This window comes from Anopheles arabiensis, chromosome 3 (assembly GCF_016920715.1).
Source record: "Anopheles arabiensis isolate DONGOLA chromosome 3, AaraD3, whole genome shotgun sequence".
NCBI lineage: Eukaryota > Metazoa > Arthropoda > Insecta > Diptera > Culicidae > Anopheles > Anopheles arabiensis.
The window spans coordinates 55053396-55066145 of NC_053518.1; the positions used below are offsets into that span (position 1 = coordinate 55053396).

At 41.7% G+C, this 12750-nt stretch overlaps 2 protein-coding genes across 2 annotated transcripts in view; one reads left to right on the plus strand and one right to left on the minus strand.

Annotated features, from left to right (window-relative positions):
• The window catches only part of LOC120900210 (serine/threonine-protein kinase meng-po), a 320097-nt gene extending 310183 nt beyond the window's left edge, over nt 1-9914 (minus strand). Inside the window, exon 1 of the transcript XR_005739165.1 lies at nt 9823-9914. The gene's annotated coding sequence lies outside the window, so the exon portion shown is untranslated. The remainder of the gene's footprint in view (nt 1-9822) is intronic.
• LOC120901069 lies at nt 6356-7750 on the plus strand. Its single transcript, XM_040308775.1, has one exon. The coding sequence runs from the start codon at nt 6356-6358 to the stop codon at nt 7748-7750; it is 1395 nt and encodes a 464-aa protein (XP_040164709.1).
• Nucleotides 9915-12750: the final 2836 nt, after the last annotated feature.

The following is a 12750-nucleotide window of genomic DNA, read 5'->3' on the forward strand; positions in this document are numbered from 1 at the left end:
GCTAGGTCCTATTATCTGTGTTATTCGTCGTTCCTATGAACCCGGATAAAAAGCGTTGCACCGTGTATTTCAAAACACTTAAAAATAATTGTACAGCATTTTTCATCAAATGGTTTCAGTTTCAGATCGCTAGACACTTTACATCGAGGTATGATCTCGTAATATGTTAGTGTCTACTAGAAAAACGAACTCCATAATAGGTTACCGTCTTTGATAGCCAAGTTGGAAAATTGGATGATTGCCACAGAACTAAAAAAGTGTTAAAACATGCAGAATAAAATATATCTATTTCTTGCTAAGCTGACTTCAAGAAATGCCACGTAAATATCCTTGGCTACATTTTCGTCTACATGTTTTAGTGGAGTAGGAGTTGGCCGTGCGCCATTCAACATTTCAAATAGTCAAAGAACATTGTTCCCAACATCAATAAACTATAGGGTCATCTCTAGTTTGGTCATCCACTATCATTTTCATGCATACATAAAAATAGCCACAAATGGATAGATTCATTGCCAACAAGAGACAAAACAGATGTATAGACATGCAATTGGTTTTATATTGTATATTTTTAAAAAATATAATTACATAATTTTCCACAATAATGTTTTGCTTGTTGGCTTTTGTTTTCGAAATATACTACTATAAAAATGAAATAAGCTATGGTTGTAATGGGCGACATTACTTTTACTACACCCTTTGATAAAAGATTCAAGGCATAAAGGACCTGAAGATCATATAGTAGCAAACGTGGGGTTATTATAAAATTAATTATTTTTTGCTTAAGATCTTTACCTTAGAAAAATCATTCATCCAATCTTATGATTCACAGCTCGGGAAACTTATTAGTAAATTTCTCATTTTTTTACTGGAATGAGAGGGAAACATAAATTATGTGCCAACTGCGAAACCTTCATGAAAAAGCGGAAAATACATTTGTTCGTTTTAAAGAGATATGTGCCACAAACCACGTTGGAAGCACCGTTGAAGAGGCTACATAATGCTCTGTTAAACCACTTCGATGAAGACACGAGAGCGTTTCGCAAAGAGCACATTGGTTAACTTTCCATAAGAAGATCAGAGTTAGTGCATTAAGCCGTCAAGTCTGAGAGAAAGAAACTTTATATCAAAAGGCGAGCCGATAATAAGAAGAAGAATAAGGTATATAAAAAAGCGACAGTGTCGGAATGATTCTGTAGAAAATGATGACAAGTCGTAAAATTTCACATGGTGCGAAATTGAAAGGAATCGAATAATGCTTTGTACATCCTTAATATGTTTTCTGTTATTTAAGATAAATAACTGAGATGAACTACAATTTTGTATTGTACCAAGATACGTATTTTATTTTTTGTAACGCGTTTCATGTATCTATCAACATATCTATCTTTCTACCAAGCACGTACACGGACAGAGTTCTGGTAGATAGACCTTATTTGTTTTGGTCGATAAGGATTTGTCTTGTTTATGGTTTTTGGAGTTCTTTTATGATGATTACATTCGTAAACGGAGATTGAAAAATAAGGACATCAGAAAAACCGGCAGATAAGAAATCGCGCTAATCTCACACCCAAGTCAAAAAATGCAACAGATTTAATCAGCGGTTTCGATCAATACCAAATATTGTTCCCAAACCACTTGATTCTCAAAAAGAGTATATAGTATGTATGAAGGATACTAAAGTACTCATAACAGAGTAATCAGGGTAGAAAGATTTTTTACGATATGTTAAAAATTGTAAATGACGAGATTTATTGATAACTTTGGAGCCCCGCCAAACATTGCGAGGGCTGATATCATGTGCTCGAAATCTTATGGTATTTTAAATAATCTTTGATTTTTATTCATGGATTTTTTTTGCGGTAGTATTTGTCGAAAAGATCACTATTTAAAGTTTTGTGGATTTTTTAAAAATAAAATGACAAAATTCAGGTGTTAAGTATGCTACAATTTACACTGTTATACCTGCTCTTGGGGTGCTATAATTATAACTGCTAAAACTAGGAGTGAAAAAACTACCAAGGCTCGCAAGCTCTTTCATGTGAGGGCTCTAGGGCGGTGTACTTGTATGGCGTTCGAGCCCTCGCGCGCCCTCGCAAATCCCTGTCAATTGCATGGCGGGAGGTGTGTTTTAGTTTATATGATTTGGAATAATGTGCGTAGCGTATTCTTTATGGTTTGTAAAAAAATAATGCTGCTTGGCATTGGCATACCAACAAATGAAAATAGCTAGGATTCACAGCTGAATTATTATTGCTTGCGAATTATTCAGAATCTTCGCCATCTTGAGATAAAAGCCATCGTAAACTTACCCCGGCCTTACACAAGTCTAAAACTAAAGTTATAGTATTAAAAATAGTACATCATCAGTTCTATTACTAATGAAGGGGCTATAAAAAATCCATGCATTTAAATTAAAAACATACAAAGGGCACTGAAAGAAAAAATATTGTTTTCATCGAATGTTTTCACATTATATCACAGGCAAGTAATTATGATTTTGTCGTTACGTTACAGTTAAATCGAATAATAAATACAGTGGAGCGCAGTTTATACGACCAGTGGCGGATCTAACGGTAGGCGGACTAGGCGGTCGCCTGGGGCCCCGCCGATTTAAGGGGCTCCGTAGATCACCATTCTATAGTATGCCGTATGGACAGAGTACTAGCGACAAGGGCCCCCAAGGCTGGCGAATCATTTGCACAACCCCCCCCCGGCCCCCGTCAGCAAAATTTTTAGAGCCTGTGACTGATGATCGACGGGGTCTCCAACGGCATTTCAATCTCTTAACAGCAACTTTAGTGCCGCTACCGCTTACAAGGCTCTCATGGCAAGTAAAAGAAAATTTTGAAAATTATTTCACTCTATTTGGGTTGGTTTTTAGAAACAATAATTATTGCAAACTCATAAAAGTTTTCAAAAGTTATTATAACACTGTGAAACCTTCCTAAAATATATTATTTGTATGTATGTTACTGTCACGAATAATGCATTGAAATGGAACACATGTGTTTGACACCAGATTTTGAAACGCAATAAAACTTACATATTTTACTAAACGTATTAATTATCATTCTGTGGAAAATTAGTAACATAAAATCTATTTTTCGAAGGGTCTTTATAGTATAGCGAGGAATATCAACAACATATTAAATGTTAACGAAATTCAATCTTCATAAATGTATGATTTTGATAGATACAGTGAGTCCTAAAAATATTCATGTAGCTGAAAATTTAACATAAAAAGGCAAATTATGGCCGTAATAGACATAGGTCGTTATTAAAATGATGCGGTATTATACAGAAACTATCCATGCACACTTTATGCAAAGAACTTAAGCATTCAAATACTTCGATTTCAACGAAAACACGTAATTAAACAACAATAAAAATCATTTGATGAGCACTTGAAAAGTACTCATCTATTCTGTTTTTAGTTTAATATTCATATGAAAAAATAAGTTATGGATACAAACAATTTCACGATCTGGTTGAGATATCAAATTGTGAGTATTAGTCTTAACCAACATGCTTACTCTTTTCAACCTTAAAAAGTGGATATATTTGTCCCACTAAGCCTACAAGACTTTTTTCAATTAATCTCTGGCAAAAATATTTGATTTCTATGCCACATTGCCAAGTTCAATAATTATATTAGCAACTGACATCTTATTGAGAATGTAATAACACCGACGAACCGACGTGACACTTCGAACAAAATGAGCAAATTCTATATAATGCAGAGCATAGCTTGATTTTGGTACACCATTTTCAAAGCTTGTTTTTGACAGTAAGATAGAAAAGTGTTCACAAACGATTCCACACAGCCAAACACTTTTAGGGCCAATTGTGCATATTCTGCACAAAACCTAGTGTAACTATACATTTTCTTCTCATGTACAGTGACATGGAGTAATTTTTTCAGTAATTTATCACTTAAAAATAAGCAATACAACCGAAGCCGTTGTTTTTGAATTAAAAAAAAATCATTTAAAAATTACCACCATCAGTATTCTAGCCTCTTAGCTTTTGTCCTCTTGAGCTGCACATTTTTTTGTCCTAATTTTGGACACTAATCTTTTTATAATAACTAGTTCCACTATAATTCTATATTTTTTATATTCGTCATTACTCATAAAATTATGAACAAAAGTTGTAAAAATGGCCGAAAATGCATTCAGACCACTGAAAAAAATGCAAAAATTCACAACAACTAAAACCTCAACGCGATGAAACTATTGAAGCTTTTTCACCCAGCTGTCAAATTTTTCCCACGCTTTTTGATCAAATGTTCTGGACGACCTCTGTATTATATATACATTAAAAATGAGCTTCGAAAGTTGTCTCCTTATTTTGATTAAAAATACGTTACACACTAGCGCCATCTCCATAATGATTCACTTGCTACTTTGACACTAGCGAGAAACTACCTTTTTGTTTTCCTCCTAAAATTCCAACGCGCAATGTTTTATCTTCTTCTCACCTGTTGTTATTTGGAACACTGTATAATAATGTTCCTGCTTGTTTTGTCCAATTATTCTCCCAAAATCTTGCCTCACACTTCCTTCGCAATTTGTTTTTGGAAAAGTTGTTAACATTTGAGCAGCCGCGAACAGAGCTTATTTTGACAACTTTTACGAACGAACATTCTTTGTTCAATTTCAAGTGTTCGGCTCGATCGAGTAGTTTATAAATAACGGTGTATGTCGCGAATAAACTCTCTCTTCCCATTTTGCTGCACAACGAATAACTGCTAGTAAATATTAAAGGTTTGAAAGTTACACCGAAACGCGGAAAATAAATTATCCGAAATAGTGAGATTAAACATTGGTGCCGTAACCAGGATTAAGACGAATCTGGTTTTCTGAATCTTAATTATTCTCGCGATAATCACTGTTTGCGCGCGTATAACTGTGCTTTAGTCGCCTCACAATCGACCGAGTTCACTGTGTCCGCGAAATTTAGCGTTTTTTGTCAAACCGCACTATGACTGCTCCGATAAACGTTTTGTCGTCCAGAAGGACAGTTTTACTAGCAGTATTGGCTAAGCACGAACAGTTTTTGGCAGAATTTGACCCGGAACGGGATGCAATCGAAATCAACATTCGCATTGCAAAATTCCAGAAGCTTTCCGTTGATTTGGAAGCAATTCAGGCCAAATTGGAAGATGCGGCGGCCACCGAGGAAGTGATAAGTCACAATGCCGCGTTACGAGACGATTTTGGCTCGCGTTTGATACGCCTTGAAGCCCATTTGAAGGCTAAACGGGTGCACGCTCCGCGATCCGCAAGCACAACACCAAACACTAACCCGTTGGCAGGGATAAAGCTTCCCACCATCTCACTTCCTGAGTTCGATGGTGATTACATGCAATGGCTCACGTATAGGGACACTTTTGAGGGATTAATTCACGAAAACATGAAACTACCACCGATACAAAAGTTTCATTATTTACGAGCTTCCGTGAAAGGCGAGACCGCAAAGGTGATCGAAGCAATCACGATTAGCGCAGCCAATTACGAGCTAGCCTGGCAAATGCTCACCGAACGATACTCAAATGAGTATTTGTTAAAGAAACGGCATCTTCAAGCACTTTTTGGTATGGCCACCGTTAAGAAGGAGAGTGCATCAACCCTTCACCATCTTGTGGACGAGTTCGAACGTCACAAGAAAACGCTCAATCATCTAGGCGAAAAAAACGGAGGCATGGAGCTGCTTGTTAGAACACTTAATGTGCACAAAATTGCCTACCTCCACATTAAGAGATTGGGAGGAAAATGCCTCAACTAGCCAAAATCCTAGTTACGAAGGATTAATCGCATTTTTACAGCGCCGTATGCGAGTGTTGGAAACCCTACAGGTAAACATTACCGAGGCTCCCCCTACCGTGAACCAAACGCACTACGCACATAAACATGCTCCGCATATGCGCTTAGCAAGCTTTCCGTCAACATCACACGACACACGCACATGCCCTTTATGCCACTCCGATCACAATTTAACGAAATGCCCCCGTTTCATGCAAATGTCACCGGAGGAACGGTACCGAAACACAATGACTCTGAAATTGTGCTTGAATTGCTTGCGCGACAATCACCGTGTGCGTGATTGCTCATCGCAATACAAGTGCAGACACTGCAATTCAACACACCACTCGCTTTTACACTCTTCACAAAATTACGGCACATTTTCCACTGCAAACACGTCAGCTGCGCAAAATGCTTCCGTACGCAACACACACAACACAGACGATCACACGGCAAACACGCAACGCACTTATGCAGCAGCATTGAGGCAAACTACGGAACAAGTTCTGCTTCAAACTGCACTAGTAAACATTGTTGATGCACATGGCATAATGCATCCTGCACGCGCACTTTTAGATAGTGCCTCCCAGCCAGATTTGATGAGTAGCCGTTTTGCTAACCAGCTAGGTATCAAATCGGGCACGGTCGACATCACGCTGATTGGTGCTGGTCAATCGTCCACCCCGGTGCGGAAATCGATGCGCACCACGGTATCATCCAGAGCGAGCCCTTATGCGATTAACGTTGAGTTTTTGATAGTCGAGAAGCTTATTGCTGACCTGCCCGCACATGATGTGCCCACCAGTGGCTGGAAATTACCGCCACATATCATATTCGCCGACCCCCATTTCGAGAAGTCGGCACCGATCGACATTATTCTCGGTGCCCGGCACTATCACACGTTCTTTGTAAGCGGGGCGCAATATAAAATGTCATCGAATCTACCAGTCCTGATGGAGAGCGTATTTGGCTGGGTCGTGAGTGGATCAGCATCTACCTCTCAGCCAGCAACATCCAATACTTTTCACACTTCATCCGTGGTGTGTATGGTTTCATTAGAAGAATCAATAGAGCGTTTCTGGAAAGTAGAAGAACTACAGGTTAACGATGGCTATTCTCCTGAGGATCGCAAATGTGAGCAATTATACAAAGATACAACACAGCGAGATGAAGCTGGTCGTTATATGGTATGCTTACCTAAACAAGCAGACTTCGATGATAAGCTTGGCTTTTCGAAGGCAGCAGCATTAAGGCGGTTTAGTTTTCTAGAAAGGAGGTTAGAACGAGATCCAAACGTAAAAGCAGCGTACCATGATTTCATGCGTGAGTATCTGGAGCTTGGGCACATGTCACGCATAAAAAATCCCTCCGACGACGAACGCGCGTATTATCTGCCTCACCATCCCGTGTTCAAAGCCGCTAGCTCCACAACAAAGGTTCGCGTGGTATTTGTTGGTTCAGCTAAGACGTCCACCGGCTTTTCGCTAAACGAGGCGTTATGCGTCGGCCCTGTCGTGCAGGACGATCTGCTCGACATAATTTTGCGCTTCCGCACATATAAGGTAGCAGTTGTTGGAGATATTGCGAAAATGTATCGACAAGTATTGCTCCATCCTAACGACCGGAAATTTGTACGCATTTGCTTTCGATTTTCGCCTCACTCGCCAATCGAATATTTTGAGCTGAATACGGTTACTTATGGCTTAGCCCCCTCATCATTCTTGGCAACCAGAACATTGCTGCAGCTTGCAAACGATGAGGGCGCCTCTTGTCTCAATGCTGCAGCTGCTTTGAAAACTAACTTCTACGTTGACGATTTCATCGGTGGTGCTGATTCCATCGGAAATGCTCGACAGTTGCGAATCGAGCTTTCTCAATTGCTCGCCAAAGGCGGCTTCGAGCTGCAAAAGTGGACATCCAATAGCTCGAGGTGCTCGCCGATTTAAATGCGGATCAAATCGGCACACAGTCAGCGCGGCAATTCTTACCACACGAGACGGTAAAGACTCTTGGTGTTTCATGGGAGCCAGAGCCTGACGTTTTATCCTTCGAATCCGCAATATCCAGTGATGTGTCCATTCCGACAAAGCTATCCATTCTATCTAACGTAGCTCGCATGTTCGATCCGCTGGGCCTAATCTTCCTGATTGTCATTCGGGCCAAGATGATGATTTAGGAATTATGGTTGCAGAAAGCTGGTTGGGACGAGTATGTTCCAGATACTATCTGTAAGAAATGGAAAACAATACAAGAGGATTGGCAACTCATCTCTGAATTCAAGGTTAGTCGTTATGCGCTTCTACCTGGTGCGCGTATTCAGCTACATACCTTCTGTGATGCATCGGAGGCAGCATATGGAGCCTGCATTTATGCGCGTTGTGAAGGCGAAGGTGGGCAGATTCGCATAACGTTGCTTTCTTCCAAATCGCGTGTGGCACCGCTCAAGCGCGTCACACTACCCCGCCTTGAACTATGCGCTGCTGTATTAGGAGTACACCTGCATCACCGAGTAAAGAAGGCAATGGGGATCAACGTTGCAGAATCTTTCTTTTGTTCGGATTCCACCATCACCTTAACCTGGATCAGCGCCACACCCAACACATGGGCAACGTTTGTGGCTAACCGGGTATCTGAAGTGCAGCATTACTCACACCCGCGGCAGTGGAGACATGTACCCGGCGCGTCTAATCCTGCTGATCTGGTTTCACGAGGTATGTCAGCCGCTGATTTCCTGAAAAGCAAACTGTGGAGCTTCGGTTTGTAGCTCACCGGATTGGCTATCTTTGCCCGCTTCCATCTGGCCCAACTCTAACCCGGAACCAGCCAACGAAACGAATCTAGAGATTCGCCAGGTGAGTGCTGCCGTTGTAAACACAACCACTAATCACCCTTGGTTTGCGTTGTGTTCTAGCCACAAGCGATTGCTGCGTATCGTATCATATTGCATTCGCTTCACACGTAACGCTAAGGAAAAGGCACGCACTCAGCGAACAGCAGCACAGCACCCCGCACCTTTAATCGTCACACCCGAGTACATGGAAACAGCAAACACTGTGTTAAGCCGCCTAGCACAGCAGGATGCATTTTCAGCTGAACTCGGGCAGCTCAAAAAGGGAAACGAAGTCATAAGGCAATCACCTTTACGTGCACTAAGTCCATTCCTTGACGAACAAGAGATTATCCGTGTAGGTGGACGTTTACGACTATCTCAACTTCCCTACCAAGCGAAGCATCCTGTTTTGCTTCCCAAGAAACATCCGTTCGCGCAATTGATCGCAAAGTATCAACACGAGGAGCTTCGTCATGGAGGAGGAAGGCTGCTCTTATCTCGAATTCGCGAAGAGTTTTGGCCGTTAGATGGAAGGCATCTTGTTAAGCACATTGTGCAGAATTGTTTTCGGTGCATTCGACAGCGACCGACACTTGAACAGCAACAACTTGGACAGCTTCCAGCGCAGCGCATCACTCTCAGCCGGCCTTTTAGTGTTACCGGAGTGGATTACGCCGGTCCATTATACCTGAAGCCAGCCCATAAACGAGCCGCCCCGGGAAAATGCTACCTCTGCGTGTTTGTTTGTTTTTCCACTAAGGCCGTACACTTGGAGCTGGTAAGTGATCTAACTACTGCTGGTTTTTTAGCTGCATTACACAGATTCACAGCACGACGCGGTTTACCGGCACACATACATTCGGACAACGGGAAAAACTTCGAAGGCGCGGCGAGGGAGCTTCACGAGCTGTTCGAAATGTTTCGCGATGAACAGCAGCTACATCTAATTGTGACAGATTGCACTAACCGCGGCATCAATTGGCACTTCACCCCTCCCAAGGCACCACATTTCGGCGGATTGTGGGAAGCAGCTGTGAAGACCGCCAAGCGACACCTTTTTCGGCAGTTAGGCAGCACGCGACTATCCTACGAAGGCTACACAACTGTCCTACATCAGATTGAGGCGGCGATGAACTCGCGTCCTCTCCTACCTATGTCAGACGACCCTAACGAGCTATCGGCACTTACCCCAGCGCATTTCCTCGTGGGCACATCGATGCATGCTGTCCCCGAGCCGGACTACACCCATCTTCGTTCCTGCACCCTCAGCGACTTGCAGAAGTGGCAAGTAATGGTGCAGCGCTTCTGGAAGCACTGGACAACGGAATACCTGCAAGAGATGCAACGTGATAACACCATGGCGAAGAGGAACGACAGCATCTTACCTGGCAGACTGGTCATCCTGAAGGATGATTTCCTCCCCCCAACCCGTTGGCCACTCGCACGTATCGTACATGTGCACACCGGAGACAACAAGCTGACACGGGTAGTAACACTGAAAACATCAAAAGGTATCGTAACTCGTCCGATAACAAAAATTTTTATCTTACCTGTAGCAGAGGCCGACGAGAGCACATGCACCTAATTTCTGTTTATTTTGATTGTTTTTGTTTTGTTTGTTGACTTGCGTCAAGGGGGGAGGATGTTCAGGCACAGCCCTGTCACTTCATATCGTGCTTAACGAAACACGAACATTCTTCGTTCAATTTCGAGTGTTCGGCTCGATCGAGTAGTTTATAAATAACAGTGTATGTCGCGAATAAACTCTCTCTTCCAATTTTGCTGCACAACGAATAACTGCTAGTAAATATTAAAGGTCTGAAAGTTACACCGAAACGCGGAAAATAAATTATCCGAAATAGTGAGATTAAACAGCGTTTTTTTATTGTTGCGCTTAAATTATTACATTATCAAATTTTAGAAACAAAATATTTGGTAAATATTATCAAGCAATGCAATTGGTATTATTGCTGTTTTTTTGTAAATATAACATGGTTCAAAATTGAAGAGATCTACTTTAAAAACTAATTGTTATGTTCGATCATTTGGAAATTGGCAGTAGAGGGGCAAAAGTGGGGAAAAATAACACAAAAGGAGCAATATCGCTTCTTGATTACGCCATCCTCCCACACCTAAAAAAATATTGACCATATTCTGAAGATGATACAAAAGTCATGAGGGCTGAAAAATTATCGAAGCAAACGTGGATTAAGTACTTATCAAAATGCTTAATGGACAAGAAATGCGATGTCAGATAAATTATAACCGTGGGGCTAGACGAGGTACGAAATATACAGCAAAATGAACTATTTGACTGACGAAATATTTGACAGGTGCGAAAATACTAAAGGGTTTGGGGAGATACAACATCCGCTTTCGAAAATCACTTAAAAAGAGTATCATCTTAAGCTGAACATATATGGGAAGAAATAACGAACTGTTGACTGAAAATTAACGAAATATTTGATATTTAAGTGTTTTAGAGCAATTAAATGGCGATTTTGTACACGATATTTGTTTAGATTGCACATCAGCTGGTTGCTACGATGCGTTTTTTTCTTTATTCTTCTAGAGACTATGAGCCAAATGGCCTCATTCGCATCTTTAAATCGGTTGATTAATTCTATACTTAAAATCTAACATTCTTCTTTGCAAACCATTTGTGGCTTGCAAAATACCTTATACCGGGTAATCTCGGTTTACTTATAGCTATCCGTTGATTTTATTGTCTGTTACAAATGTGGTTTTGGTTAGAGTTGTTCATACAAATTAGTGATACGAAGGAATTTTAAAAGTTTACGCTGGCAATCGTTGTCTGGTGAGAGGATGGTGTCGATGCTGTGGTCCAATTTGCAGGTGACGCGTTCCGCAGAATATACATGGCATTCGGTTAAGATGTCACGGACGGTGATATCGACGCCACAGAAACTGCATAGTGGTGGGCTTGATTTTTGTAATAAAAAGGTGAGGGTGAGCCGGGTGTGTCCTATCCGTAGTCGTGATAGGATTCTCTAGTCTTGGTGTGATGGATGCCACGCAAACAATGAGACCCCAAATTTTGTGTGATTCAGGCCGAGGGGTATGAGGAAGCTTGAGGAAGCAAGAAGAAACGCGCTGCGATGAGAGTTCGCATTCTGTTTTACACGCGCGCTTCACTAACACCAATACAAATACCGTGCTTTGACGAGCCGTCTGTGAATGTGTGTGTGTCTTCTTCCAGCGAGCTCACCCTACTAGCAATGAGAATGAAAAAGTGTGTGACTTTCAGGCGAGGGGCATGTAGAAGCATGGGGAGACGGTTGGAAATTCGCGGAATTGCTCGGAGGCGCGAGCGTGTTTTGGTTTCTACACAGTTTTTGCACTTACACAATTACACATGTGTGAATGTGTGCGTTCACTTTCAGCCTGCGCGCTCAGTTTGGTTTTCTCGCAGCGGCATGCGGGTATCGGTGTCTCGCTCACACTAGTGCAGCGAGTGTTCCTCTGTGCGCTCCCCTTCTTGCCACCACACGAAATCGTCAGTTCAGCTCAAGCGTTCGCCGTGAAAGGCTGCGCGCGTGTTAGCCTAAGTCCCGGGCGATCGAAGTTTCGCTAAGTGTTGAAGTGTTGTGCACATTGAAATGAAGCTGCGCTTTTCTTTCACCATTTATCTTAAATGTGTGATTTGCGCTGCTTTTTTTCAATGTTTATTTTTGCTGTGTCGAACATCGAATCCATTTTTGCTGTGTCGAACGGGATCCACGCAGTTAGACGGCTCTTTGAAATACGACGATTTTTTTATATTAAGAATTTGTGTGATTTTGTGGCAAGATTGTGTGAAGCTATGTGTGAAAATGCCCCTTTATTTGCAATAAAAGTGATAAAATATAAACCAAGTTTGATGTGTTCAAGTTTTTGTTTTGATTCGGGTGCACCAAGTCCGAATGAAGGGAAGCGCACAGCGCGCTACGAAAGAAACGAGCGAGAGGGGGTGTCAGTCCAGCGCAGCGCAATTCGCTGGAATCAAGTGGGAGGGGGTACCAGTTCAGCGCTGCGCAAGCCGAAAGAAACGGGAAGGAAGGGGTATGAGGAAAATACTATGAAACAGCGCGAGCGAGCGTTCTTTACAGCGAGAGC